Genomic DNA, 27572 nt, shown 5'->3' with positions numbered 1-27572 from the left:
CTCTCTCAGAAAAGTAGAAACTCCTCCTCTTTTCACTGAGTTAACTACCAGGCAGCGGAGAGTGAACTGTCTCGTGGGAGTTCAACACGAGGTGCACGAATTAATGAATTTACTTATTAGATTAGTGGTAACTCGCACAATAAGCGTATGTTACTCGTCCACAGAACAAATTGAATGAACTAATGTAAGTCGACATCATTCACCACCGTAGATACGTTACAATGTGTGTAGCGGAAAAACATCAGTCAAGAGGTGACCAGAAGAATAATTGGTGATACGTGTGTATTAAAGCATCGAACTTCAGGTACTTTGCGCTCTGAATGAAACATATTTACACCTGATATTACACTACGGTTTATTAACATTTCTATGTAAATATTTCTAGAATACTATTTCATGTGAGAATTAGAGAAAAATAGTCATATTTATAATGTGTCTTTCAAGTACACGTTATGGAAAATATAACTGCTACTGATCCTCATCTAATTATCGTATCTCATCTCCTTCGAATGAGACAGGACGTCTTAAACGAACAGTTTAGAATATCTTCGCCCAGTTCGGACTAAAACATTTGGGGAAATCATTTCCTGTGTAATAAACTGCCAAAAGAACAAACGCGGTATCTGTAATTTCGTTCGTCAGTATTTTTTTTTTTTTCCCTACTGTTTTTGAATTCTATTGACAATTTCATTAATTGATATGGTGATATCTAGTCAGTCTGCTCAATGAACAGCTCTTGTTAGTTGGTGTTGAGGTAGATGTTTCTTGTAGCTACCACCAAGCCTGAATTGTGATGATGAGTTACGGTGGCATGTTGGGGTTCCCGGCTCAGGGGGTAGAGCTGTACCCCGGGGCGCCAGGCGCTACCGGCGTCTCAGGCACAGAGAACGCTCGCCGTTTCTCGGTCAGCAGCCTGCTGGAACTGGAGGAATTAACACCTGGAGGTAAACGTGGCCATCACCCGGAGAACGATCGCAGTGAAGGTAAGCAGAGCTTTTTAATTTGTGTATTGCTAACGAGTGCGACAGAAATATCTGAATGTCCATTACATGGTGCCATATGACTAATGAAACAGAGTTCCGAGGGAGCTATCTTTCTCAGATGTAAAAATACCTCTACCTAGGTCATTCGTTCTCAATTCTTTCAAAGACTGACAAATTAATTGATAATTCAATGACATTCTTATTTCAGATAGTCTATTTAGCTATTTATTTATTGCGGGGCTGAGTGGCTCAGACGGTTAAGGCGCTGGCCTTCTAACCCCAACTTGGTAGGTTCGATCCTGGTTCAGTCCGGTGGTATTTGAAGGTGCTCAAATACGACAGCCTCGTGTCGGTAGATTTATTGGCATGTAGAACAATTCCTGCGGGACTAAATTCCGGCACCTCGGCGTCTCCGAAGATCGTAAAAGTAGTTAGTAGGACGTAAAGCAAATAACATTATTACTAGTTATTTATTTATTTCATTGAACATATATTTATTGTGTTTGTGAATATACATTTTAAAGCAGTCGCACATAGCCTAATCAGAGTCACAGCATAGTGGAATCCCAGAATATGTTCCTAGTACTGTAATTAAAAAATACTGTTGTTCTTGCCCCCGCCCCTTCCACCAATTTCGGGACTGAAGACACCAAAGTCATCGGCTCCAACCATTTCTGATGTGTTTCTGTTGTTGTTGTTGTTGTTGTTGTTGTTGTTGCTGTTGTTGTTATTATTATTGTTGTTTTGTTTTGTTTTTCGCGAAATCAGTTCAGGAATACGATAGGAAAAATTCGCTTGCTGGGTAGTCTTCGCGTAGCCTGGAATGGATCCGTCATTATAGTGACAGTCTTACACTGCATCCCTATAAATCGTGGCAACTTGAATTACCGGTATTAAATGAAGACAATGATTTCCTCGATTATTCTTGCACAAAAATGTTAACTCCAGACTGCGATTTCTTGTCTCTATCAACAAAGGAAATACCACTTCTCGGCTATGGTAGTAGAATGGGTTAATTCGAATCTGAAGGAACAAGAAAAAAAAATCGAATTAAACAATATCACATACCGCACTTACCCGAATCTCGAATTCAAAATGATCCCTATTTTTTCAAGTTGCAATGGCAGTAGAATATGGCGAAACAAGAGCAGATGATCAAACTGTAGCTTCTTTTTATCACAAAATACAAAAAATAAAAAAATACGCATCAATCATGGCACTATAAATATCGTTAATCCTTCACAGTTCTTGGTTCATTTCTTTGAATTTATTTGTGTGATAAGTGCAAATCCTCAAGTTTATTTATTAATAAAACAGTCAATCACTTCCATTTTGTTGTCCCAAAATAAAACTCCTTATCTGACAGAAGAATCTCTGAAACATCTGTAAGGGGCACTTCTGGATGTTCCGATTGTTCACTGCCTTCATCTGAAGATGCTTCGCGGAAAAAAATCTAGAACCTTTACTTAGCTTCGCAACTACCACAGTTACTACCACAATGACCGAGTAATGTGACTTTAGTCATCTCTCAGCCTCTTCTTGTTGATGTATCATAATTATTTCGATATTTTGCACCCTGGTAGTGCTTCAGAAGCAACTGTGGAGTAGAAGACTTGAATACTTATTTTCTCGTTACTTCCTAAGTATTTTGCTTAGACATAAGTTATGTAGATTGTAATTTTATCTTTCAATATAATTTTTGTTAAACTCCTTGTGACCGCTTACCGTGTTCCTTTCACTCATCACATGACCTTATAAATGCATACTATGGGGAAAGGGATTGTATTTGTCGAAACATATTTTCAGTTCGCTGAATGGATCCTTTATTATTATTATTATTATTATTATTATTATTATTATTATTATTATTATTATTATTATTATTATTATTATTTTAAGGGCATAATTTCAAGGTCATCGGCTCTAGAACCTTAGGTTAAGTTATGTTGTTATAGGGAAGCAATGATGAGATATGCTCTATATAGACAAGCTTAGGAGTGCTTTCCTCTTAGACACGAAATACTCACTTCTCCGATTTAGACAAAATGGAGGGATAGGTTTAGAAAATGACTGAATGTTAGACTTGATGCTGTCGTTCTCATTAAACGCCAAAACGAAACGTTGAAGTGTTTGAATGTTGACGCGCGAGAACCGGTGTCCTTGCCCCTGCTGACGATATGTGGTACGGCTGGATGGAATCAGAACTACTCCGATTAAAGTTTACAATCACTTGAACGTAGACAAAAATACCGGCACCAAGGTTACAGCAAGTGATTCAGTAGGCTTGAAACAAAAATGAATACGGTACCTTTGAAGGTAGGGGCGTTTTCACAACCAAGCCTGTTTCCATATCAGAATGACGTCAATATTACAAAATGTGTAAAAAGTAAACACGGGGGAGGGGAACTAATTGATTCAATGAATGCCTTTATACTATGTTGCAAATTGTGTGCTATATCCGAAAAACTGCCCTATACACCAAGGGTTTTCTGTCGTGGCTCTTCTCAGCTACCTAAATCTGCACATGCCTTCCTGTCAAAAGTGAAATATGTCAATTAAAAATACATGTGACCCCACCAGGAAGACCACCATCAAATTTCTCATGCATATTGATACGCATACAAATAATGGTAATATACCGTAATGTGTGATCAACGCAGGCAGTTTTAATGTTGTTAGCTCTTTATAGTGCGCGTAATACCAATGTCTGCACCAGTGAAGGGATATTCGATTCATTTTATTCCGTCCACGGTAGGCCTACTGAATATTGATACAGTGATCCGATACACGGCACATAGAGTCACCGAACTGTCATCACTGTACTTCTAATAACTTAATTTAAAATTAGTTTCGCTTTCCTCGCAACAATAAGTTCCTTGCCCCACAACGTTTTCCTGTTTGAAACCAAATTCACTAACTTACGTATCTGGTTGATAGTTGTGAAAACAACATTTAGTCTGTCTGTTAGGTTATCAGCTCAGTGGCTGGTTGGATCCTCAAATAGCACCACCAAAGGTTATGCTGTTACGGGGAAAACGCAACAACCGATGGCGGCGCCAGAATGAGGCGTACTAGGGAAGATGAGGAGTGAGGTAGTTTGCCATTGCTTTCCTCACTGGGCCAACAAGTGCTATTGCAGCACAACTGGCCCTTTGAGCAGTACCTTCCATAACAATCAGACGCACTGGTCGTTCTCCGCATTCCCATACCCTACCAACAAGACTCAAAACAGCTATCCAGGGTTTCAGTCCATAAAGATTGATAGTTTAAAATACTTTCAAACCCTCCTCAAAGAAGAACTCATTCGCACTTAATTTTGAAGCAGACATAGGCCTACTATCTAGGCCTATCTTTTTACAAAACTGCACTTATGAAACTAAAATTGTGTTACAAGTGTAAAAGAAAACAATAAAAAGTAGTTTGTTTACTGTCAAGGACGTATTTACAGGGAAGTCCAGGGGGTTCCAGAACTCCTCCGAAAGGAAAGTTTGATGTAGGCGCAGGCCTATTTGTGAATACTTTAAGTTGCTAGCTGAAGTCACTAGCTGATCAACCTCCACTGGAATTGAAATTGTCTGTAGAGTCTAATAACATATAAATCATACAACCATTAATAAACATTGAATGTAGCCTATACATTTCATGTATAACTCAGAAATTATTATGAAATATCAGTTAGCAGTGAGCTAAACAAAAGATGGATAGCGTACCTATTCGTCTGTTATTCAGATGATTTTATGTAAATAAGAAATAGTATTGTTGAGTTAAAAAATCCTTATTGAAATTCTTTACTGCAACTACATAATAATAATAATAATAATAATAATAATAATAATAATAATAATAATAATAATAATAATAATAATAATACGGCAGTGCTCATTCAGTAGTAATTTGTATGTCCTCTCACATTCCCGTAAATCTTATAGACTATTGACCTAGTGGTACCAGTACTTTAAAGATAAATATTCAGAATACGCGAAATGTAGGCAAAATACCAACTCTCGGCAAATGACGCCAGACTTCTCCCGATATATATTTCTAAATAGTCCTACGTGCCTGTATACAACGGAAATTATTTTTCTCCACTAACTGCTTTGCACAATAGGTAGGACTTTCAGCCTCCCTTTCTCTCTCCTCCATTGATATTTCCATCATCTCAGCCTTTTGCTGTTCTTTGAGGTTATTTTCTTGCTTTGATATGCCTTTGGTCTCGGTGGTGACTAGGGTTGCCAGGTTTATGAAATTCCAGTAAGGGACAGGTCATGTCGATATGACATAATATTTGCTCAAGAAAACACTGACCCCACTGTCGGCAGCCCTGAAGATGGTTTTCCGTGGTTTCCCATTTTCACACCAGGCAAATGCTGGAGCTGTACCTTAATTAAGGCCACGGCCGCTTCCTTCCAACTCCTAGGCCTTTCCCATCCCATCGTCGCCATAAGACCTATCTGTGTCGGTGCGACGTAAAGGAAGTAGCAAAAAGAAAACACTGAGATGTAATTTACTGTACTACCGTATATTACGTTGTAGTATTTTTCTGTTTCATTTTCTACATAAAACGTTTAAAACCCATAATTTTCTTCACTTTTGGCCAATAATGCTAAATCTCCCTTAATCAAGTCATGAAAGTTCTAATAACAATAATCAAAATTAAGTGAGACTTGAATTTTTGACTTTATCAGAGTTGCTGAACATCTATTACTTTCATCATTCTGTTTATTTTTAAGAATTGAAAAGCCGGGCTGAGTGGCTTAGACGGTTAAGGCGCTGGCCTTCTGACCCCAACTTGGCAGGTTCGATCCTGGCTCAGTCCGGTGGTATTTGAAGGTGCTCAAATACGTCAGCCTTGTGTCGGTAGATTTACTGGCACGTAAAAAGAACTCCTGTGGGACTAAATTGCGGCATCTCGGCGTCTCCGAAAACCGTAAAAGAGTAGTTAGTGGGACGTAAAACAAATAACATTATTATTATTATTATTATTATTATTATTATTATTATTATTATTATTATTATTATTATTATTATTATTATTATTATTATTAATTGAAAAACTCTTTCAACATTGGCATTCGAACCAGGTACAGTATACTTAGATCATAAGATACCAACATTAGTATATTTGAAAGAGCATCTAAATTAACTTTAGAGACAAAATTCTCCCACCGGGTGAGTTAGCCGTGCAGTTAGGGGCGCACAGCTGTTAGTTTGCATTCGGGAGATAGTGCGTTCGAAGCGCACTGTCCTCAGCCCTGTAGATGGTTTTCCGTGGTTTCCCATTTTGACACCTTAGTTAAAGCCACGACCGCTTCCTTCCCACTCCTAGGCCTTTCCTATCCCATCGTCGCCTTAAGACCTATCTGTGTCGGTGCGACGTAAATCAAATAGTAAAAGAATAAAATAAAAAATCGCCCATTTTGAGTTCACATTACAACACAGATTACTATCAGTATCATTACAAGTAGGCTATATCTAGCTCCAGAATTATGTATGTAATTCAATGTTATTCTTCAAAAAAAGCTATCCAAATTAAAAGCTGAACAAATTTCAGTGAATTTCAAAGAATTTATCTTCAAAACGTGAAAATGCATCTTTCAAATTAATGTAAAGCCTCTAGTTTCTTAAAAATATGAACACACCGAGATCGTCAGCTGCAGTCGCTTAAGTGCGGCCAATATCCAGTAATCGGGAGATAGTGGGTTCGAGCCCCACCCTGTCGGCAGCCCTGAAGATGGTTTTCCGTGGTTTCCGATTTTCACACCAGGCAAATGCCGGGGCTGTACCTTAATTGAGGCCACGGCCGCATCCTTCCACTTCTTAGGCCTTTCCTATCCCATCGTCACCAAAGACCTATCTGTGTCGGTGCGACGTAAAACAAATAGCGAAAAAAATATGAACATCGCTAAAGTCATAAACGTTTTCCAGATAATATATTGTAGCATTGTAGAAGTTCTTTAGGTTAGATTTCACTTTATTCTAAAGGTTCGCCGGCGGTTCACTCGCCTACTACAGGTTTCGATCATAGTCATGATACCAGATGTAGGCTACCGCCTGAACAGTCTCCATTGGGAAATGTAGTTCTCTGAAGGAATGCCCGCTTTCTAATCTCATTTCCTGATATAAAACCATCTACCAGCTTCTCCAGATTTAACACCTTAGCAGCCTCCGAAGAACACCAAACTTCACGTTTTAATGGGACTTGACATCTACGAGATGTTTTTGGGGAGGCAAAATGGCACTTTGCCCCGAAGATCCGTTTTGGGGGGATAGAAAACGGTACCAGTTGATATTTTGCCTACATTTCGCGTATTCTAGATATTTATCTTTAAAGTACTGGTACCACTAGGTCTATAGTCTATAAGATTTACGGGAATGTGATAGGACATACAAATTACTACTGAATGAGCACTGCCAAATTATTATTATTATTATTATTATTATTATTATTATTATTATTATTATTATTATTATTATTATTATTATTATTATTATTATGTGTGCTGTGGGATTTAAAAACGTCGGCATTTTAAAAAATAAAAGCATTTTTTGGCAGAGGACACATGAAAAGATTTTTTAGATATTGAAAACAATAGGCCCTACTTCAGACCTTCAATACAGGAAATCCCGTATATCATAAATAAGGGACAGCTGGTAACCCTAGTGGTCCATAGCTGATAACGGCTTTCCTTTGACAGACTGAAGAACTTGAGCTGTTTTACCTCACTTACAGCACTCGAGCTTTCTTCTTGACACAAGGATTTCTTTGGGACATTTCTTCCAAAGAACACTGCGAAGGCTTTCATTTTGATCTTAACTTTTCCCATTGGTACATCTTTCAAGTAGTGCATCTCGTGAAAATCTTAAATATATTGGTATTTTCTTTAAAACTACATTAGAAGACAGTCTGCAGCAATCTTTGGTAGAGACGTTGAGAAAGGACTGATGGGATCGTGTTCAGAGCACCAGGGGAAAGTTAAATAGGCTACCAGCGCAGCGCCATTTAAAAATGGTGCTGTGGGATTTAAAAACGTCGGCATTTAAAAATAAAAGCATTTTCTGGCAGAGGACATATGGAAAGATTTTTTTAAATATTAGAAAACAAAACTCAACGTTTTGCTTGAAAATAATATTTCTCTATTGTCTCCACTTAATGCATTTTTTTTGTTTTTCAACTTTATAAATCCTTAATAAATTCTCAAAATAGTATTTTTGTTTCAACTACTATGAAGTTCTCCTCATTGAATAGGATTATTATTATTATTATTATTATTATTATTATTATTATTATTATTATTATTATTAACAAATACATCGCGATTGGGAAATATCCGGTGGCAACAACAAGCATTTCCATAGAAATTTATACAAGAAATACTACTAGCCTAACATTCTAAATATTGCATCATCATATAGCCTACAGTATAGGCTACAATTTGAGATTCTTTTAAGAATTACTCGAGCTCGGTGCTACCAGTATTTCTCTCCTTCATCAGTCGCCCACCAGCAGTTAGTGTCAGTTAAAACATAATTACAATAACAACAACAACTACAACAACGAGTACAACAAGCAAGATAATATTACAAGAAATACTACTAGTTTAATATTCAAAATCCAGCATCATCATATACAAATTCACACACACATAAAGTATCTCCAGTGCTTAACACGACGGCTTACAATACCATAGGTTGAACTTACATTATAAGTGATAAGCTTTAACAGCTTCAAGTAATACTAATCCCGTATTGACTATAATCAAGTAGTAAATATTCAAGATAAACTTAAATATTATAACTAAGTGGTCCGCATATTCAATACAATATATAATGTATTATATTTAGTACATGTTTCGTCCCCTAAGGGACATCATCAGCTGTAATAAATTAACATTAATATATCAGAAATACAAAATAGATATTATTAAAATTGTAAAGACACATTAAAATATTGAAGTATGGTTACGACATTTAAAATAATTGCAAGTCATCTGACAAATAAAACAGTCAAATTGTTCATTGTACTCTTGATGATATTATTGAAAAATACCTGTTGTACTTTATAAAATCTTGAATGATCAATTGTTGTAAATAGCACACTTGATTTGTATCTCTTGATGAAAGATTTGTTAAATCTTTAATAGGCTATGCATTCCTTAGAGAGTATAATATATTGAATGCTTGAGAATTATATATTGTATTGAATAGGCGGACCACTTAGTTATAATATTTAAGTTTATCTTGAATATTTACTACTTGAGCTTATATTACAAGTGATAATAAAGTTAACTACCCAACAACAACTACAAAAACAAGAGTACAACAAGCAATTCCATAGAAAGAAATTTATACAAGAAATACTACTAGCCTAACATTCTAAATATTGCATCATCATATACAGTATACAATTTGAGATTCTTTTAAGAATTACTCGAGCTCGGTGCTACCAGTATTTCTCTCCTTCATCAGTCCCCCACCAGCAGCTGGTAAGGTGTGGAGAACCGTCTAACATTCAGTCATGTTTTAGTATTTCGTAAATTATCTGATTTAAGGTTAGGTCGATTCGTAAGCTTCAAACAATATCACTCACCAAATGTCAAAATGGAGGAGGTCGAGTTGTAAACCAGAAAGTCTTGTTATGACGTTGGTGCTAGAAGCACAGTCTTCCGCATACCCAAGTACTGATCATTCTGTGAATGCCATTACCTCAAGAGCTTCCACACAACCCAGCTATAAATGAGACTGAAACATCGCAGTTTGTACCACAGACAAATAGCCCTAACAACCAATCACCATCAAGAGTGACAACAGGCAGATGTAAAACTATTAGACAGATCATTCTACAACACAGAATAAGAGGATGTTTAAATAACTAAACTTGAGAGTTTGTTTAGACAGATCTCAATGGCTAACACGTGTGTACTATTAACTAAGTGTTTAATTTCACGTCAACTAGGCTACTATTGATCTTAAGGGACGTCGGAGTGCAGGAATGTTTTCATTAAGAAGGGAGTTTTGACTACTTCTATTGACGAGAAGCTCACGCATTTAAGCATTGTTAAAAGTCAGCTGACTGCACGGGTATTCGATACCGTACCCCATGATCCAGAGTGTGTCGTGGGATAGTTGTGCTGGTTCATTACCATGTAAACCGTTCCGCGTTGTCTGGAGCTCTCGTCTGTTCAAAAGGATGAGTGGTTCAGTCGGTTGAGTGCTGGTCTCCTGAGCCCAGGTTGGTGGGTTCAATCCCGCCACAGTCCGGTGGTTTTTGAAGGTGCTATATATGCCAACCGCACGTCGATAGATTTACCGGAAGGTAAAAAACTTCAGAAGGCAAAATTCCGGTACCTCGGTGTCTCCAAAATCTGTAGGAATAGTTAGTGAGACGTAAAACTATTATTATTATTATTATTATTATTATTATTATTATTATTATTATTATTATTATTTATTGCTCTTTATCTCACGGCAGACGACAAAGGAAAACATACATATAGCAGGTTTTAAAATGTACTCTAGGTGTCAATCACACGGGAGGTAAAAGCGTCGCAGGTAGCTATTGCAGATGTTGACTCGCGTCTTCCGTGGCCGTCGTCTCCACCTGCGTTAAAGCTGCCATCACGCGTTCCTGAGCGTCCTCTTGGGAGTTTCCCATCCGATTGAGAGTGAAGTACCTACTCCTCTGCCCTGATGAGTTGTCCGAACCACTGCAGCCTCCTCCTTCCTCTCATTATATTGATATCTATCTGGCTTTCCAAACCGTTGGTATAGGTCCTATTTCAGACTTCGTTCCCTTCCTCCTTTCATGATGTAAACGAGTCCATACCTTCCTCTCAAAGGCACAGCTGTTGGTGAAGTCGCCCATGTTTCACAACCGATCAAAAGTGCGGTACCGGTCGTACTAACGGCATGTAGCCTACATGTGGATATTTGTGATATTAAATGTGATTTGAACAGGTTTTTCAGACTTTAAAAAAGATGCGGTTAGCGTTTGTTATTCGCTCTCGAACCTCTTTCTGTGCTTCACTTCTGCTCGATAGTAACGAACCTAGGTAATTAAATTCAAAATAATGTTCGTCAACACTGGTGGAACGAAGAAGTGTCTGACGATGTAATACAACCATCCACTCAACCAACTTACTTGGTATTGTGCAGGAATCTAGAGGTATCTGTGCACACTTGCTCTAGCGTATCGCCTATAATCACAACGTGGTATGCAAAGGCCTGAATTGTAACATATCTCTTCCCACCAACTCCATCTCGCTGGTACGGTGGGTATCACAGCTTACCTTCTCCAGGGATAAGTTAAACAGTTGGCGTCAGTGGATCACCTTGTCTCAGTCCAATCGGAAGGTGTCGATAGTTAGTTTCCGAACCTCCCTTGACAACTTGATTCCGAAGTGCAAGTAGCAATTAGTCGAATATATTATTATTATTATTATTATTATTATTATTATTATTATTATTATTATTATTATTATTATTATTATTAAATTCATCGCAGCTGGGAGATGTCCCGACCGAGCGAGTTAGCCGTGCGGTTAGATTTGAGCAGATGTGAGCTTGCAGTCGGGAGTTAGTGGATTCGAACCCCACTGTCGGTAGCCCTGAAAATGGTTTTCCGTGATTTCTGATTTTCACACCAGGCAAGTGCTGGGGGGCTGTACCTTCAATTAAGGCCACGGCCGCTTCTTTCCCACTCCTAGCCCTTTCCTATCCTATCTTCGCCATAAGACCTATCTGTGTAGGTGCGATATAAAACAAATTAGGTCTATAAAGGAAAAGGGAGAATACATTAGTTATCAACAAAAAAGTACACCAAACAACAATTAACCTACACGAAAACAGAATGTTTCAAAGATGATATTAATGACAATACATTTAATGACGAAAGAAGAATAAAAGGGAAATGCATGAAAACAAAAAGCCAAAACATTAAAAATGACTTAGGCGTAGTGAAGCATATTAATTATAAGCAATCGCATATACATTAATAAGAAATTTACATAAAATAAAACTTTTTCTTATCAATAGCGCGCGTGCGCGTAGAGGCGCGTGGCTGTGAGCTGGCATCCGGGAGATAGTAGGTTCGAATCCCACTATCGGCAGCCCTGAAGATGGTTTTCCGTGGTTTCCCATTTTCACACCAGGCAAATGCTGGGGCTGTACCTTAATTAAGGCCACGGCCGCTTCCTTCCAACTCCTAGGCCTTTCCTATCCCATCGTCGCCATAAGACCTATCTGTGTCGGTGCGACGTAAAGCCCCTAGCAAAAAAATATCAACAGCGCAAAGCCTAAATTTCAAGTAGCATAGCATAATATTTACAACTTTATCCCATACAAATTCACAGATAACTTAAATATTTTATTTGATCACCACCCTACGGTACTTTCTTACAATTACTTCGAGTTCGGTGGCACTTGAAAGTGTTTAAATGCATCAACTCCACGCCATTAGCACGTTAAAGAACTCTTGCTGGACAACATCCTGGCGTCTCTTAAAATATCTAGCAATTGAAGGGATGTTCAGCAACTAAGACTACCAGGTGTGTACTGGATGGACTAGCCATGTCACCTGCACGCTTTCTTATGTATTCTCAGTTGAAGAATGGACATGGTAATCACGAAGGACAGCAAAAGCTATACAAGGACATTCTCAAATCTAATACCTTATAAAGAATCAGATTAACATCGGCAGCTGGGAGGTGGCGATGTATTGGGCACGAGTCACGAGTGTGCACAATATTCTGAACAGAAGGCGTGAGTCTGATAACAGAGATCATAGAAAAGAGCAAATCAATCAATACTGATCTGCATTTAGGGCAGTCGCCCAGGTGGCAGATTCCCTATCTGTTGTTTTCTTAGCCTTTTCTTGAATTAATTCAATGACATTGGAAGTTTATTGAACATCTCCCTTGGTAAGTTATTCCAATCCCTAACTCCCCTTCCTATAAATGAATATTTGCCCCAATTTGTCCTCTTGTATTCCAACTTTATCTTCATATTGTGATCTTTCCTACTTTTAAAGACGCCGCTCAAACTTATTCGTCTACAACTGTCATTCCACGCCATCTCTCCGCTGACAGCTCGGAACATACCACTCAGTTGAGCCTCACCCCTGTTTGAATTTCCCAGATTTTACCTGTGCAGTCGCGTAGCCAGGATCGGCCGATGGTGGGAAGACGAGAGTTATGCTTACGAAATTATGACAGAACACAATGAAAGTGCGTAAGTGGTGCGCACATGCATGGCTTGTCATTATAAGGACACTAGCAAGTGAATATTCAGATTGCAGTACGCTACAAAATCTTACATTAAAATACAAAATAAGAACAATACCATCAAGGTCAACAGTTTTACAGTGAATGGTGATGTAAATGTAATGGACTAGTATAACTTGGAAAAAAAATCTCTAAACCCATGGGTAAATATTGAAAATATCGAGCTCGATTAGTAGGTATTATTATTATTATTATTATTATTATTATTATTATTATTATTATTATTATTATTATTATTATTATTATTATTATTATTATTATTATTATTCAAAAAATGAAAACCTACAACCTGTTTTCCAGTCATTGACCGGGCCAGGGATGTAATGAATGAATCATATAGGCCTATAGGCTGTTATTACAATGGGGTCGCCACTCCCAAAGTGATTTATTAATGACTGATAGATGCTATGAAATGAGAATGGAGAGTGTTGCTGGAATGAAAGATGACAGGGAAAACCGGAGTACCCGGAGAAAATCCTGTCCCGCCTCCGCTTTGTCCAGCACAAATCTAACATGGAGTGACCGGGATTTGAACCACGGTATCCAGCGGTGAGAGGCAGACGCGCTGCCGTCTGAGCCACGGATTATTATTATTATTATTATTATTATTATTATTATTATTATTATTATTATTATTATTATTATTATTATTATTATTATTATTATTATTATTATTATTATTATTATTATTATTATTATTATTATTTACGTAGTTAGATACGGATTTTATTTGGTATAAATCGTGGGCGTATCATTCAATATTTGTGTGTTATACGATCTGTCTTGAGCAACAAAACATGTGAGGTTATGTCACGACACGTCTGCTGTATGTATATTAATATGACTTTATTTAATGTAAGAACATGTAATTAATAGTATATAATACCATCATTTATTATTACCTGTAAATATGATGTATAAATCCAATGTAATGTTGTGGGACACCGGGTAATAGTCCATAACAACGCATCTTTGTCACTAGATTGTATAGAACATTCTATTCATTTGTACATATACTAGAGAAAATACGAGAAAGCATGTTGTGTCATACTCTTCTAGAAGCCTGAACAGGCAAGGTATATAAAGAGACAGTCTTGGGAGTTGGAGATGAGTTGTTAGTGAGACTTGTTAGTGAAAGTCGTCAGTCGAGTGTGTGAACTCACGTTGTGATTTCGTTGTGTTGGTAATCAGTTGACATGCTAATGTAGCAATCAAGTGTTTGTCAAGATGGCGGTTCATTAATGTGTGTGCATATTGTAAATAAAACAGTATACACAATTGCCAGCATCTCGTGTGTGTGTCTTTGTAAGTACCATATTGGTATGTTCAGTTGACAATCTAAAATCCAACTTTCGAGGCTTCTTAGACTATTGATTGAACAGATCTGTTAGTTCTACAATTATGTCTCTGAATATTTAGTTGAGATTTTTTGTAAAATTTCCATGGAAGATTCTAGCCCCCTGAAAACCCCCTCCCTCTGGCTGAGCCCCTGCACCTGTAAAAATTTATTTATTTATTTATTTATTTATTTATTTATTTATTTATTTATTTATTTATTTATTTATTTATTTATTTATTTAGTTATTTATTTAATATGCATTAATTCATTCTGCATCTGTGATTTACACTGGTAACCTAGTGACTAAGATGTTTAACAGTATTAAAATAATTGATTGGGAACACGCTTTAGGTCACGTAGCTGCAAGCTTGCATTCGGAAGAGAGTAGAACTGAAAAACAAAAGAGAAGAAAAAGTAAAACAAGAAAGACAGTTGTGAGGAAATGCAATCTAAGTACTAACGGGCACAGACTAACTGTACGGGTGGTTTCCTTGTATTCGTATTGATTCATCAATGAACGAAGTTAATTTCTTGATATAGTTTCTGATTTAATCGGAACGCTTTGCAAAACGATCTTTCCATCGAGTTATTTTTAAAAAAACTCAGCACGGAAATTTGACAGTAGCAGATCAGTTATTCATAATATGATAGCTTATGCTGATATCTAATTTAGAGAATTGTTTTGAGAGAGTATATACAAATTAAATGACTAGGATAGGTAACTGTATTTTAACCTGAAACTGAGCTGATAAACAATAACGGGTTTTGTGAAAAACACATATCCCCCTTTCCTTGTAATTCGGGATGTCATTTTTATCGGAAAATAGATCACGTTTATTTTTAAGAACATGCTCAACCATCAGACCATTTTTATATCTGCAAACCCCAGGATCAAAACTACTATCATATGCATTTCATGATTAAAACTGCATGAGTTCTCTATTATTAATATCCACTTGTTACCTATATCAGCTGGAATGGTCTTATTAAAAACTAATAACGCATGTCTTACCTTGAAGTGATCACTAAATTCTTTGGGATATCTGTCGTTCTTAGAAATGCACACACTCAGTCACCAGATTTCATTTAAGAGCTGACAAATGACCTGGCTAATAGCATGGACCTGATTTTGTTACCCAGTTTAATTCGCTCACTCCTATTTGGCAGTGCACATGAGAAGCGCTCGCTGTAGCTGTATCTTGTGCTTTTTTAATTGAATAAATACATCAGAAATACATGAGGGGATACGGACCACGCCGCGCGAGGCAACAGGTCAGACGATAGATTTCATCTGCATGTTATTATTGAACTAATTACTAGCCAGACTGTATGTCTCCGTGTGGGTAGGGGCGGTAGAATGAGACTCACGGTATCCTCTGCTTGTCGTAAGAGGTGTCTAAAAGGGGTCCCAGGTGCTCTCAACTTAGAAGCGTGGGTTATCGACCACGGGGCCCTCAGCTGAGTCCTGAAATTGCTTCCATTTATTTGTGGCAGGCTCTTCACTTTCATCTATCCTATCCGACCTCCCGATCCCCGCCGATAATAGCGCACTCGAGGCGTAAGGAGTCTTTCATGTTCGCAGCCCTTGTCTTTCTTTCGCCGATACCTTCATTTATCGAAGTGTCGGAACTCTTCCATTTCTTTCCCCTCTGATTAGTGTTATATAGAGATGGTTGTCTAGTTGTACTTCTTCTTAAAACAATAATCACCACCACCACCACCAGAGTATCCCCCTGTGGGTGGGGGCGGTAGAATAACACCCACGGTATCCCCTGCCTGTCATAAGAGGCGACTAACTATAGGGCTGGATTCAATTTGAAACCTCACTGCATTGTTCATATGGATTGAGGGTACAGCTTATATGGGTTGGGAACGTTGAACCTTGAGCAGACTCTTTGGTGTTATTCGACAGGAGTAGGCTATGTGCCGGCACCGGGTTTCGCTCTCTTCCTACCTCTTAGGTCGCCCATAGACGTCAAACAGAAAGACCTGCACATGTCTTCGGACACTACTGGCACTAAAAACCATACGATAGTTAAACAGTTCGTCGGTCCCGTGGTTCTCTCTAATTAAGGGGTGTCCCTGCACATTAATGAATTTTATGTCCGACTCGTTGGCTGAACAGTCAGCGTACTGGCCTTCGGTTCAGAGGGTACCGGGTTCGATTCCCGGTCGGGTCGGCTATTTTAACCTTAATTGGTTAATTCCAATGGCACGGGGGCTGGGTGTATGTGTTGTCTTCATCATCATTTCATCCTCATCACGACGCGCAGGTCGCCTCCGGGAGTCAAATAAAAAAAGACCTGCACCTGGCGAGCCGAACTCGTCCTGGGATATCCCGGCACTGAAAGCCATACGACATTTCATTTCAATGAATTTTATTTATTATTTATAACAACATGCAGCCCGGCTCCTTGGCTGAATGGTCAGCGTACTGGTCTTCAGTTCAGAGGCCCCGAATTCCATTCCCTTTAACTGCGTGTAGTTAATTCCTTTCGTTCGGGGATTGGCTGTTTGTGATCGTCTTAATACACATCTACATACAACACCACAGAAACACGCAATAGTGAGTACATCCCTCCCATGCAGGGTTGGCGTCAAACCGTAAAACTGGGTTCAATCTACCCCCACATGACTGGGAAAAGGGCAGTAAAGGAAATGTATTACAACATGCTTTATTACAGAGTAATATTTCATTGGTACTGTGTGTATTGGACACAAATAAGTTGAGTATGTCAAAGAAAGCATATTGCGAACATCCTCCTTCACATTTACCACTTGGCTGACATAACATAGAGTAGGCACATACATGTTAGTGCTTAGATTTAAAATGATCGTATAATTCAGTATTATGTTGAAATGGCGTAGGTTATGGCTTTTAGTGTCGGGAGTGTCCGAGGACATGTTCGGCTCGCCAGGTGCAGGTATTTCGATTTAATTCCCGGAGGCGACCTGCGCGTCGTGATGAGGATGAAATGATGATGAAGACTACACATACACTCAGCCCCGTGCCAGAGAAATTAACCAATGATGGTGAAAAATCCGGACCCTGCCGGGAATCGAACCCGGGACCCCTGTGACCAAAGGCCAGTACGCTAACCATTTAGCCATGGAGCCGGACAGTATTATGTTAATATACTGTACATCCATGCGCCTAATGGTATTGTCTTTATTAATTATTACAAGATTTGACTCATACACTTATGGGAAGGTACTTAAATGTAGTAAGCTTTACAAACAGGAGTCTGGAAATGTTTACTGTTGAAAACTCTATGGTGAAGATGTATGTATGTATGTATGTATGTATGTATGTATGTATGTATGTATGTATGTATGTATGTATGTATGTATGTATGTATGTATGTATGTATGAAGGCTACGTTTGATAGTATGCTCGTGCCTACGGCCGTTCCTTAAATGCCATAGCCGACTAGTGTAATCCATTTCTACTGCTACGCCCGAAGGACTGAATGTGATGTAAAACAAACTAAGAGCGAGGCCTGGGTCGTGTCAACATCTGACCAACAGCCCGCCCTTTGTTCTACCGACACCACTTGTAGCCTAAGAGGCGCCCGACTATAACAGGGCGCAAATTTGTGCTTAGAGCATTCACCGACCACGTGTTTCAGAAATCACGATAGAGCTCACCTATTAAAAACGCCGATAATTTACCAGGACTCGTCTTGCAGGTCTCATGAATTCGTTGCTAATTATCCTTTCAAAACACGAGCCTGTTCGTAACCATCACATTGACTCGTCCCCGTGATTTCTTGTTTTCATATGAACTCGCCCCCAGCAGTCATGGTATAAATAAACAGTTGTCTTCCGATTTTTAATAATAATAATGCTATTTGCTTTATGTCCCACTAACTATTCTTTTACGGTTTTCGGAGACGCCGAGGTGCTTGAATTTAGTCCCTCAGGAGTTCTTTTACGTGCCAGTAAATCTACCGACACGAGGTTGACGTATTTGAGCACCTTCAAATACCACCGGACTGAGCCAGGATCGAACCTGCCACATTGGGGTCAGAAGGCCAGCGCCTCAACCGTCTGAGGCACTCAGCCCGGCTCTTCCGATTTTTAACAGACTTGAGACTGTTGACATGGTTAAAAATGTTGGATACCTTGACGTACTTACAGAATCTAGTGAAGAATCACTTCGTCGAAGAGAAGTTTAAAAGCCAAATCATATCTTGTTATGGTTTTTGTTGTAGCCCTATATTTCGACATTTTATGCAAAATGAATGTCCCATTTTTGTGGAGTTCATTGCTTTGCTTTTTTATTTTTTTAAATGTGATTTTAAGGTACGTGTCGTATTGAATGTTCTTTAAAATATCAACTGATTGAAATATGTGTGGGTTGGGGTGTAGAACAAACTATTCAACTTCGCTTGAAACGCCTCGCGGTTGTTTGTGGTACGGACGAACCTTGCTTTAAAACTGGTCCACATTACATGACGAAAAGTAGTATTTTCATCCATGTAGTATTGCGATATTCAAAGGTAGAGCAGAAACTGAAGAAACTCAAAGAGGGGTCAAGTACAACACTTTCGAAAAGGAGCGTACGGTGGGCCAACTAGTCTAGGACAAAAGTCTGCGTTTTTATCAGACGGAAGTCGGCCAATTTACTTTTGATAGATTCTGAGGCCCAACACACAGTTCGTAATTCTGTAATTTATTGCAACCAAATTTTACACGCCCTACTGCTAAAATGCAGTTCTTCATTAACATTAACATAATTATAATAGTATTATCAGTAATCACAAATGTCCGACTCGTTGGCTGAATGGTCAGCCTACTGGCCTTCGGTTCAGAGGGTCCCGGGTTCGATTCCCGGCCGGGTCGGGGATTTTAACCTTCGTTGGTTAATTCCAATGGCTCGGGGGCTGGGTGTTTGTGTTGTCTCCAACATCCCTACAACTCACACACCACACATAACACTATCCTCCATCACAGTAACACGCAGTTACCAGACCCGGCTGGGAATCGAACCCGGGACCCTCTGAACCGAAGGCCAGTACGCTGACCATTCAGCCAACGAGTCGGACATTACTATCTGTAGTAATCGTATAAGCAACGGCGAACATTGACAGCGGCTACACACTTCAATATTGTGTGCAATGTACACAATTTTCATGGATTGTTCCACCGACATGTTCTACCCTGACTGAGGTTACCTTTGTTTTAGCCACTCACTGATTCTAACACAAATACAATCATAGGCACACGTGTCCTTCACAAGACTCATGTACGCCTTGAAATCAGACCGTAGACTGTAGTTGTTCACCATCTCGTGCCAGTTATCAAACAGTGACTCATTGGTTCTGACCAGTACAGATATCAACTCGCGCACTATAACATACACTCTCTTGAACTCACCGCCTCACTGACTGACGGCTCGATATACATACTGTTCGATCAACCGTCTAGAATTATCGATTTCTGGAAGGGTTCTTACAACACTCTGATGGAACACACTCGAAACATCGATTGACCAGCTAGTCGAATGGAGTACTCCAGTAATGGATCCAGCTAGAACTTTCATTACTGTTTACCAATACACATGGAAATCTCTCCAACATTCCTAATGCCTCTACATGTATCTGGATAATAAACCTTACAGTAAGTTTCCAGAACCGTTCATATATACCAAATTATAGTAGAATAAATCCAATATACGAACATTATAGAGTTTTCTACCACTTTCGACTATACAGATTTTGAGTTTGAACTTATACACAATACGTATTTGAGGTTATACAAATTTTATGATACATATTTACAGGGAAACCATGTATTAGTCATATTTGACATTTAATAAAAAATAATTTAGTATTTAATAAAATGTAATTAAAATATATTGAACATAATAATTGAAGGTTTTACACTAGTTAGGATGTCGTACCTACGACAAACTTCCCTATTGCAGAGTAAGCATTTCAACATTACTACTAGTTCCATGAGTTCTCAACAGATGTCTCTAACTACTTCCATTGGTCTTCATCACTCTAGCGGACACATGTTACCTATTCAAAGATTTGTCACGAACTTATCTCCCTTTACCCTACCTCTTTATTTCTCAGTGTTCTCACTGATTGTTCATCGAACTTTACCGCTTATAGTTAGACAACCATGCACTGTGCAGATGTATACGAGGAGTGTCTAAAAGGTACAGTGAATGGACCGATATCTCAATGGCAACGTGTCCTAACACTGCGTGTATGCCCATGTGAATAGAGAGACATCTCGAGAAGCGCCACATAACGTTAAACACACGTCTGTGAAGCAGGTTATTCTGCTGCCAGTCTGCCACCAATCGAACGTAGTGCGTGTGTGAAGACTCGGGTCACAGCGCATTGAAGCAACGCATAAAAGTCGAGGTTTGTTACAAATGGGGTAAAACGGCTACGGAGACGCATGCGATGTTGGTTCAAGCGTATGGAACAGAAGCCGTAGGCAGAAACTCTTGATGCCCGGTTCGATCGTTAACAAGCACAAGAACAAAATACATGGAGCAAGTGCAACACATGCTGGCACAAAATTGCTGAAACTTTCATTGGCACGTGTGACCGAGACCCACCTTTTCTGAAAACCATCATCACAGGTGATGAGAGCTGGTGCTACCAGTTCGATCCGGAGACCAAGCGACAATCAATGCCATGGTGTTCACCGAGTTATCCACGTACCAAAAAAAAAAAAAAAGAGTCGCCTCCAAAGTCCAAGATCAAGACACAATTGATTGTCTTTTTTTCGACAGCAATGGCGTGATCCACCAGAAATTCGTATAGGAGGGTCAAATTGTCAACACTGCATTCTACAATAACGTTTTGAAACGGTTGCTGCTATGCGTCTGACGTTTCTGGCCAGAGTTGTATAGGACTGGCGCCTGGATACTTCTATTTCCTTCCCCGTCTGAAGGGAACCCTGAAAGGCACACATTGTGCTGACATACTGGACACCCAAAGACATTTGATGTCAGTGCTTCGAACGATTCCGAAAAACGCCTTCGCTGCCAATTTCCAACAGCTGTATACACGTCGCCAAATGTGTGTTGTGGCCAATGGAGAATATATTGAAGGCGACTAAATGTAACCTCTGTTTTCTTCGTGTCATGGTATCAATCACCGAACATTCTCGACGCTTCTTGTAGCCCGCAAACAATATCTATTGTTGAGAACTTTTCAGCTTCTCCAACTACATTTGAACTGAATAATTTAACACAGAATATACGTCATAATATAAAGTGAGGGTATAATATGTGGACTATCACAACAATGTTGTATATTTAAAAACTCACTTTCCATGGATAGACAGACTGTTAAGTCCGTTCCGAATTCAGATTTCAGGTCACCTGTTCATTGAACGACCTAAGGCTCTTCCTCCCACTGGATGGTAATCAAAATGCCCAGAATTTTTGAAATTGCATATGCGCAAATGCAAATCCATATTTCTACGTTTATTAGCAATACTGCATATTCAACAATCTGGAACAAAATCGATTTTGACTGCAGTCTGGACTTCCCTTACCGGCAGGAAGAACACGCTGTTTTCGACTCTAAGTAACAGCATTTTCCCTTTATCCCTTACTGTTTATCAAAATATGAATTTCTTCCATGCGCATTGTTCTTCAATTTCAAAAGCCATTGAGAGCTTAGAATCTCCTCCTTGACTTATTTAAACTCGTTCAATTTTTTTTTGGTTGAAAATCGTTCCTAGTAAAACCGGAGAGTAGATTAAATACAAATTAGAAAAATGTTAAATTAGAACCCAGGTCTAAAGAAGATCCAGTCATCTAGTCAGCAATTGTGGTATTAGGGTATTTCTGTCAGATGAATGTTTCGACCTTTTGGCGCTAGCGTATAAGTACTGTCCAGTCCTGTCAGTTAGCATACATAGATGATTCTCAGCTTATAAACAGATGGATAGATCGGATCATAAGTAAAGAGATTCTGAATCAAGTTAATGAGAGAAGAATGCTTTGGCGAAATTTCATCAGAAGAATTGATGGATCAAGTGAGCACATCTTGAGAAACCCAAGGCTTCTTCAAGTGTTTTTTAGAGAAGATGTATGGACGCAGTAGTTACGCAGCAATGAAGAAGTTAAGATGACACTCTGGAGATAAAAAATCTATTATTTGATCATTTTGGTGAATTATTTTATGACTGCAATTGAAAGGATTGAGTTTATTTTGTCTTGTCACGAAGTTATTCCGCTAAATTCAAACACTTTATTTGCATCTGTCTCTTAGCACAAGCCGGAATAAAATGTAGCTTACCGAGCTCGATAGCTGCTGTCACTTAAGTGCGGCCAGTATCTAGTATTCGGGAGATAGTGGGTTCGAACCCCACTGTCAGCAGCCCTGAAGATGGTTTTCCGTGGTTTCCCATTTTTACACCAGGCATTTCACACCTTAATTAAGGCCACGGCCGCTTCCTTCCTATTCCTAGGCCTTTCCTATCCCATCGTCGCCACAAGACCTCTCTGTGTCGGTGCGACGTAAAACAAATAACAAAAAAAATGTAGCTTCCATCGAATGAATGCCAGTGTGGAAGCTGTTGAGGTATGGGTAATGTTATTCGGACCAAGGCCAGTGTGTCTGAGTGTTATGAAAAGGGCTACTCACAGGGTCAATCGTCCTGATATTGGTTTTTTTCTGGTTTCCTTGCAATCCCATTTGGGGATCCAACCAACTTTTCAGCTGATGATGTAACAAGCAATCAAGCAAACAAACAAACAAACAAACAAACAAACAAACAAGCAAACAGGCGTACAACACACCACACTACCAACCACGACAGAAGCACGCAAGAGCGAATATATCCAACCACATACGGTTGGCGTTAAGAGGGGCATCGTGCCGTAAAACTGGGCCAAATCCACATTCATTGTCGACCCTAATAAAATGGGTAAAAGGGTCAAAAAGAAGACGGAAAGAGAGTTTTGAGGAAAAGGAAGGGCTATTTTTCAGGAGGTGCATGCCAGTTCATAGTTTGGTAACCAGACATTCCAGGGCGACCTGCAAGGATGTGACCCTCGTCAAAGGTACCTTTTCGGGAACATTACGAGCCAGGGGACTAAAAAAAACATTAAATAGAGCGAAACAAATTAATTTCCATAGGCTCTAGTCATGAAGGCCCTTCCCACTGTATGAAACCTCAGCACCAAGCGACTGAGATGGCTTCGTCCTCAAAGTATCGCTCACACTTGTTTGTAGGAAGCCATTTGCGGACCCGGAGTTGCCCTGTGCTGGTATCTGCCCCGTGATCGTGTAATGGAGCCCTGCTGTTAGCTAGCGGCACCTTTGAGCGTGATACTGCTGGCGGTGCGGCGTGGCCTGCACCCCCTCTCCGCGCTTAAATAAGGCCATTACTTATAAGCTGAAATCAAACATGCCTTGATAGAGGAAACGACACCGTCACAATTAACTGGGGCCAGCACTCGATCTTCAGACTGCTGCTATTTCTTGGTGGAAGCAGTAGTTTTGCATCTTTCTCTTGACTCAAGCCTGAGCAAAATGTAGCTTCCACCGAGGTCTCAGTCTAATTTATGGTTGTGATAGTATGGACGCAGGTGAGGTGTGGGTGATACCGAGTAATGGCATTCAGCATATTTAGACATTAAAAATATCATTTTAGGCAGCCTAAACAGGCATTAAAATGGTAAAAATAAACACGAAAATAGCTACTACCGGTACCAACATTTGTATAAATTTATATTAATTTCTTGTTTTTTTCCCACACCGTGGTGGGGTCGCGGGTGCGAACTGTGATGCACAGGTGGACAGCCGGATGCCCCTCCTGACGCGCCAACCGTATGTGGAGGGTATAGTTTCTGTGGTGGCTGGCAGTGTAACTTTTATGCTTATATGAAGGGCAGTGTGTTGGGCAAAAACAAACACCTAATCCTAGAGTCAGAGGAATTCACCAGACGTAGTTAAAGTCGCTGATTCGGCTGAAAATCGAACCCGTGACGCTCTGAACCGAAGGTCTTGACGCTGACCACTCAGCCAAGGATCCAGACTTCATGTTAACTACTTAGCAATTTAAAATTTAAATTATTTTTAACAACTGACATTGGTTCTTCCAATATTTTTTTTTTTTTTTGTAAAATATCTTGAGAATGCAAAATTTGAATATAAAAATAAGAATTTTTTCACTGGAAAGTTCAATTTTCCAAGTCTCATTGTTTGAAGTACTTCGTGAAGTACATTTCTGCTTACCACCACAGACCCTGGAGAAATATAACTTTGCAGACACTTTCTACACAGAAAAGTGCTTGGAACTGGTAGCTAAAGATGATGATCCAAGAATAATAATAATAATAATAATAATAATAATAATAATAATAATAATAATAATAATAATAATAATCCAGTAATTTCTGGGGTCGCTGGAGACTCCCAGGCTTATTTTGGTTTTGGCTGAGGATTTAAGGCTGGGTGTCCTTCCTGATGCCAACTGATTCTTGAGATGAAAAATCTCAACCCAGAATCAGCCGGGATTCGAACCTCAGTCTTCCGGGTGGGAAGCCAGCAGCTAAACCACTGAGTTAATATCGCCTCCAACAACAACAACAACAATAATAATAATAATAATAATAATAATAATAATAATACGGCAAACTCATTTTTTCACGTCATTAGGCCTACTTTTCGGGGCAGGTCACCTAACAGTGGACATGCTTTGTGGTACGATAATGAACAACTGCTCTTTGTTTTAAGGTATTCTAACCCATAAGGTCCTATTTATTCGTTTTGGATCGTCTTGTCTACGAGATCTCCGAGGCTGATAATGAACGCGTAGTCTTCATGGTAGGTATAACCATATTATCTTTCAGTTTTCTCAACACTATTTTTTTCTCGTTGACCAATATTCTTCTTCTTCTTCACCACCACGTGATTTGGTCCAGTTTTAACGCCGGATGCTCTTCCTAAGTCCTATGTGGAGAGATGTATTCACAATTGCCCTGTTTCTGTGATGACTGATACAGTAGTGTGGTGTATTTCGTACATTGAGTCCCTCAGTCAGTGTAATTAACCATACGCAGTTTAAATCCCCAGGTCGGTCGGGAATCGAACCCAGGACCTCATGAACCAAAGGCCAATACGCTAACCACTCAGTCAAGGAGTGGACCGTTGACCAATAAACCATCAACGAAAATACCTTTCACCAATGTTCTTAATTTAACAGAAAGTATGAGTTTAGGACTGTGATTCCTAACAGAGTGAGCACAGGCCAGAGGTTGGAGGTTCATATCAGCAGGACAGGACAGGATGAGCCTTGGAGATGGCAGGAAGCAAGGGGCGGAACTGTCTGCAGGATCGTATTACTAGGAGCCGCTGTTCCCGTCACTCAGCCTTCTCCAGGCGCGGTCCCTTGATGGGTCTATTTGTCCCTGCAAACTACCGCACGGAATTTCTCGAATTAAGTCTTCCCGAACTGACAAGGAAATACTGTGACGTTGCCCAAGGATCTGGTACTTAGTACTGGGTTTGTTACCGTTTCTATTTCCGCCTTATGCAATCACACGTCTGCGTGTATATTCTTTTTAGGAATGCTGTACCTGACGTAAGAATATAATACTGAATACTCAACATCTGCAGCTCAGTGTCTAAATGCATAACGACCGGTAGCAATTTGAGATGTTGATATTTAAATGTTAACTTGTGTAACCTTTTGATGATTACTGATAAATAAATCATGAATAAAAGTATATGAATAAAATTACTCAAAAACTTAATGAAATTAATAAGCATAATTAACCGAAATGTCCGTAGTATGGGCGCCAGAGTTCACCAGAATGGATCCCTCGAATTTAGATAAAAACATGATAAACTGTATATCCCAGGGCGTGTACATAATGCTGTGTACTGGTACATCTGCTGCAGGCCTTACCTAACCTCCTGAAAACGACTAATTAGGTAGGAACTGCACCTAGGTTCATCAATAACACTGATTCTAAAATAGCTAACTATATTCTGAACAAATCCCGTGCATGAGCACCTCATCAACATACAACATTATACATATAATACACACATAAAATATTGCTGGAAGACTCCATATTTACAACAACAACAATAATGGAAATCGTGGGAAAACGAAAGCGAGAACTAAGCTACCATTTGCAGATACTCCGATGAACAATGTACATGTATGAAGATAAATACCCTTCACTGTCTCTATATCAATTCGACTTACCGATTCTCATAATCGGCAGTTATCACATCACACAGATTCTGTACCTTGTACTACTGTGTTCACATATTTTAACACTTGTTGTAAAGATATATACACACGTCTGTCGATCCTCAACATAAATTTATGGAAAGTCTGAGATAGCTTTCACCAACATATAATGCTAAGCCGCCACAAGTGCTACAGTACTTAATGCGCAAGCACTCTCCACAATCAGCCACTTTCCACGAACATAACAAGACTACCCTCCACGAACGTTTGAAGTCCAGTCCATTGCAGCCGTGTCACTCCAGTACCGTGTATCAGCACTACTTCCTTCTCGTACAGTGCGTCAGTTGTAGTTCTCTTATACAGTGTCACTGGTTGTAGTTATCTTCCTTCTCGTTCCTTTACAATCACCCTTACAATGTCCCCAGTTGGCGCCATATGATCAAACTTTATAGACATCAACATCCCCCTCCTCTCAGATGATACGTCTGGATTGGTCCTTGCCCACCAATCATGAGTGAACCTCTTGTCAAGACAAGAGATAAACAAACTCTGGGGTTTGCCTCGGATGAGTCACCAAACTTTCCTAATACAACAACAAGCTCATCTCATCAGGCTGGGATATATACATGACTCAAGAATTTCCCGACACAAGTACATCACAACACACACTGGGGTAGCCATATGACTCATTCAAATTACCAGAGTTATTAAAGCAATGTTTTCCCACTCGTGCAAAACAAATTACTCATACCTACATATGTGGATATCTTCCAGCTTACCAAT

The 27572-nt window shown here is 39.3% G+C and overlaps 1 protein-coding gene across 1 annotated transcript in view; it reads left to right on the top strand.

The window, feature by feature from the left end:
- The first annotated feature begins 449 nt into the window (after window positions 1-449).
- Window positions 450-27572, top strand: part of LOC136880733 (paired mesoderm homeobox protein 2) — a 214391-nt gene continuing 187268 nt past the window's right edge. Inside the window, exon 1 of the mRNA XM_067153321.2 lies at window positions 450-983. Coding sequence (XP_067009422.2) covers window positions 794-983 — 190 coding nt within the window. The 5' untranslated portion in view covers window positions 450-793. The remainder of the gene's footprint in view (window positions 984-27572) is intronic.

The sequence above is a fragment of the Anabrus simplex genome, chromosome 1 (assembly GCF_040414725.1).
Source record: "Anabrus simplex isolate iqAnaSimp1 chromosome 1, ASM4041472v1, whole genome shotgun sequence".
NCBI classification, from domain to species: domain Eukaryota; kingdom Metazoa; phylum Arthropoda; class Insecta; order Orthoptera; family Tettigoniidae; genus Anabrus; species Anabrus simplex.
The sequence above is the reverse complement of the archived record's forward strand: the minus strand, read 5'-3'. Positions and strand labels throughout refer to the sequence as shown.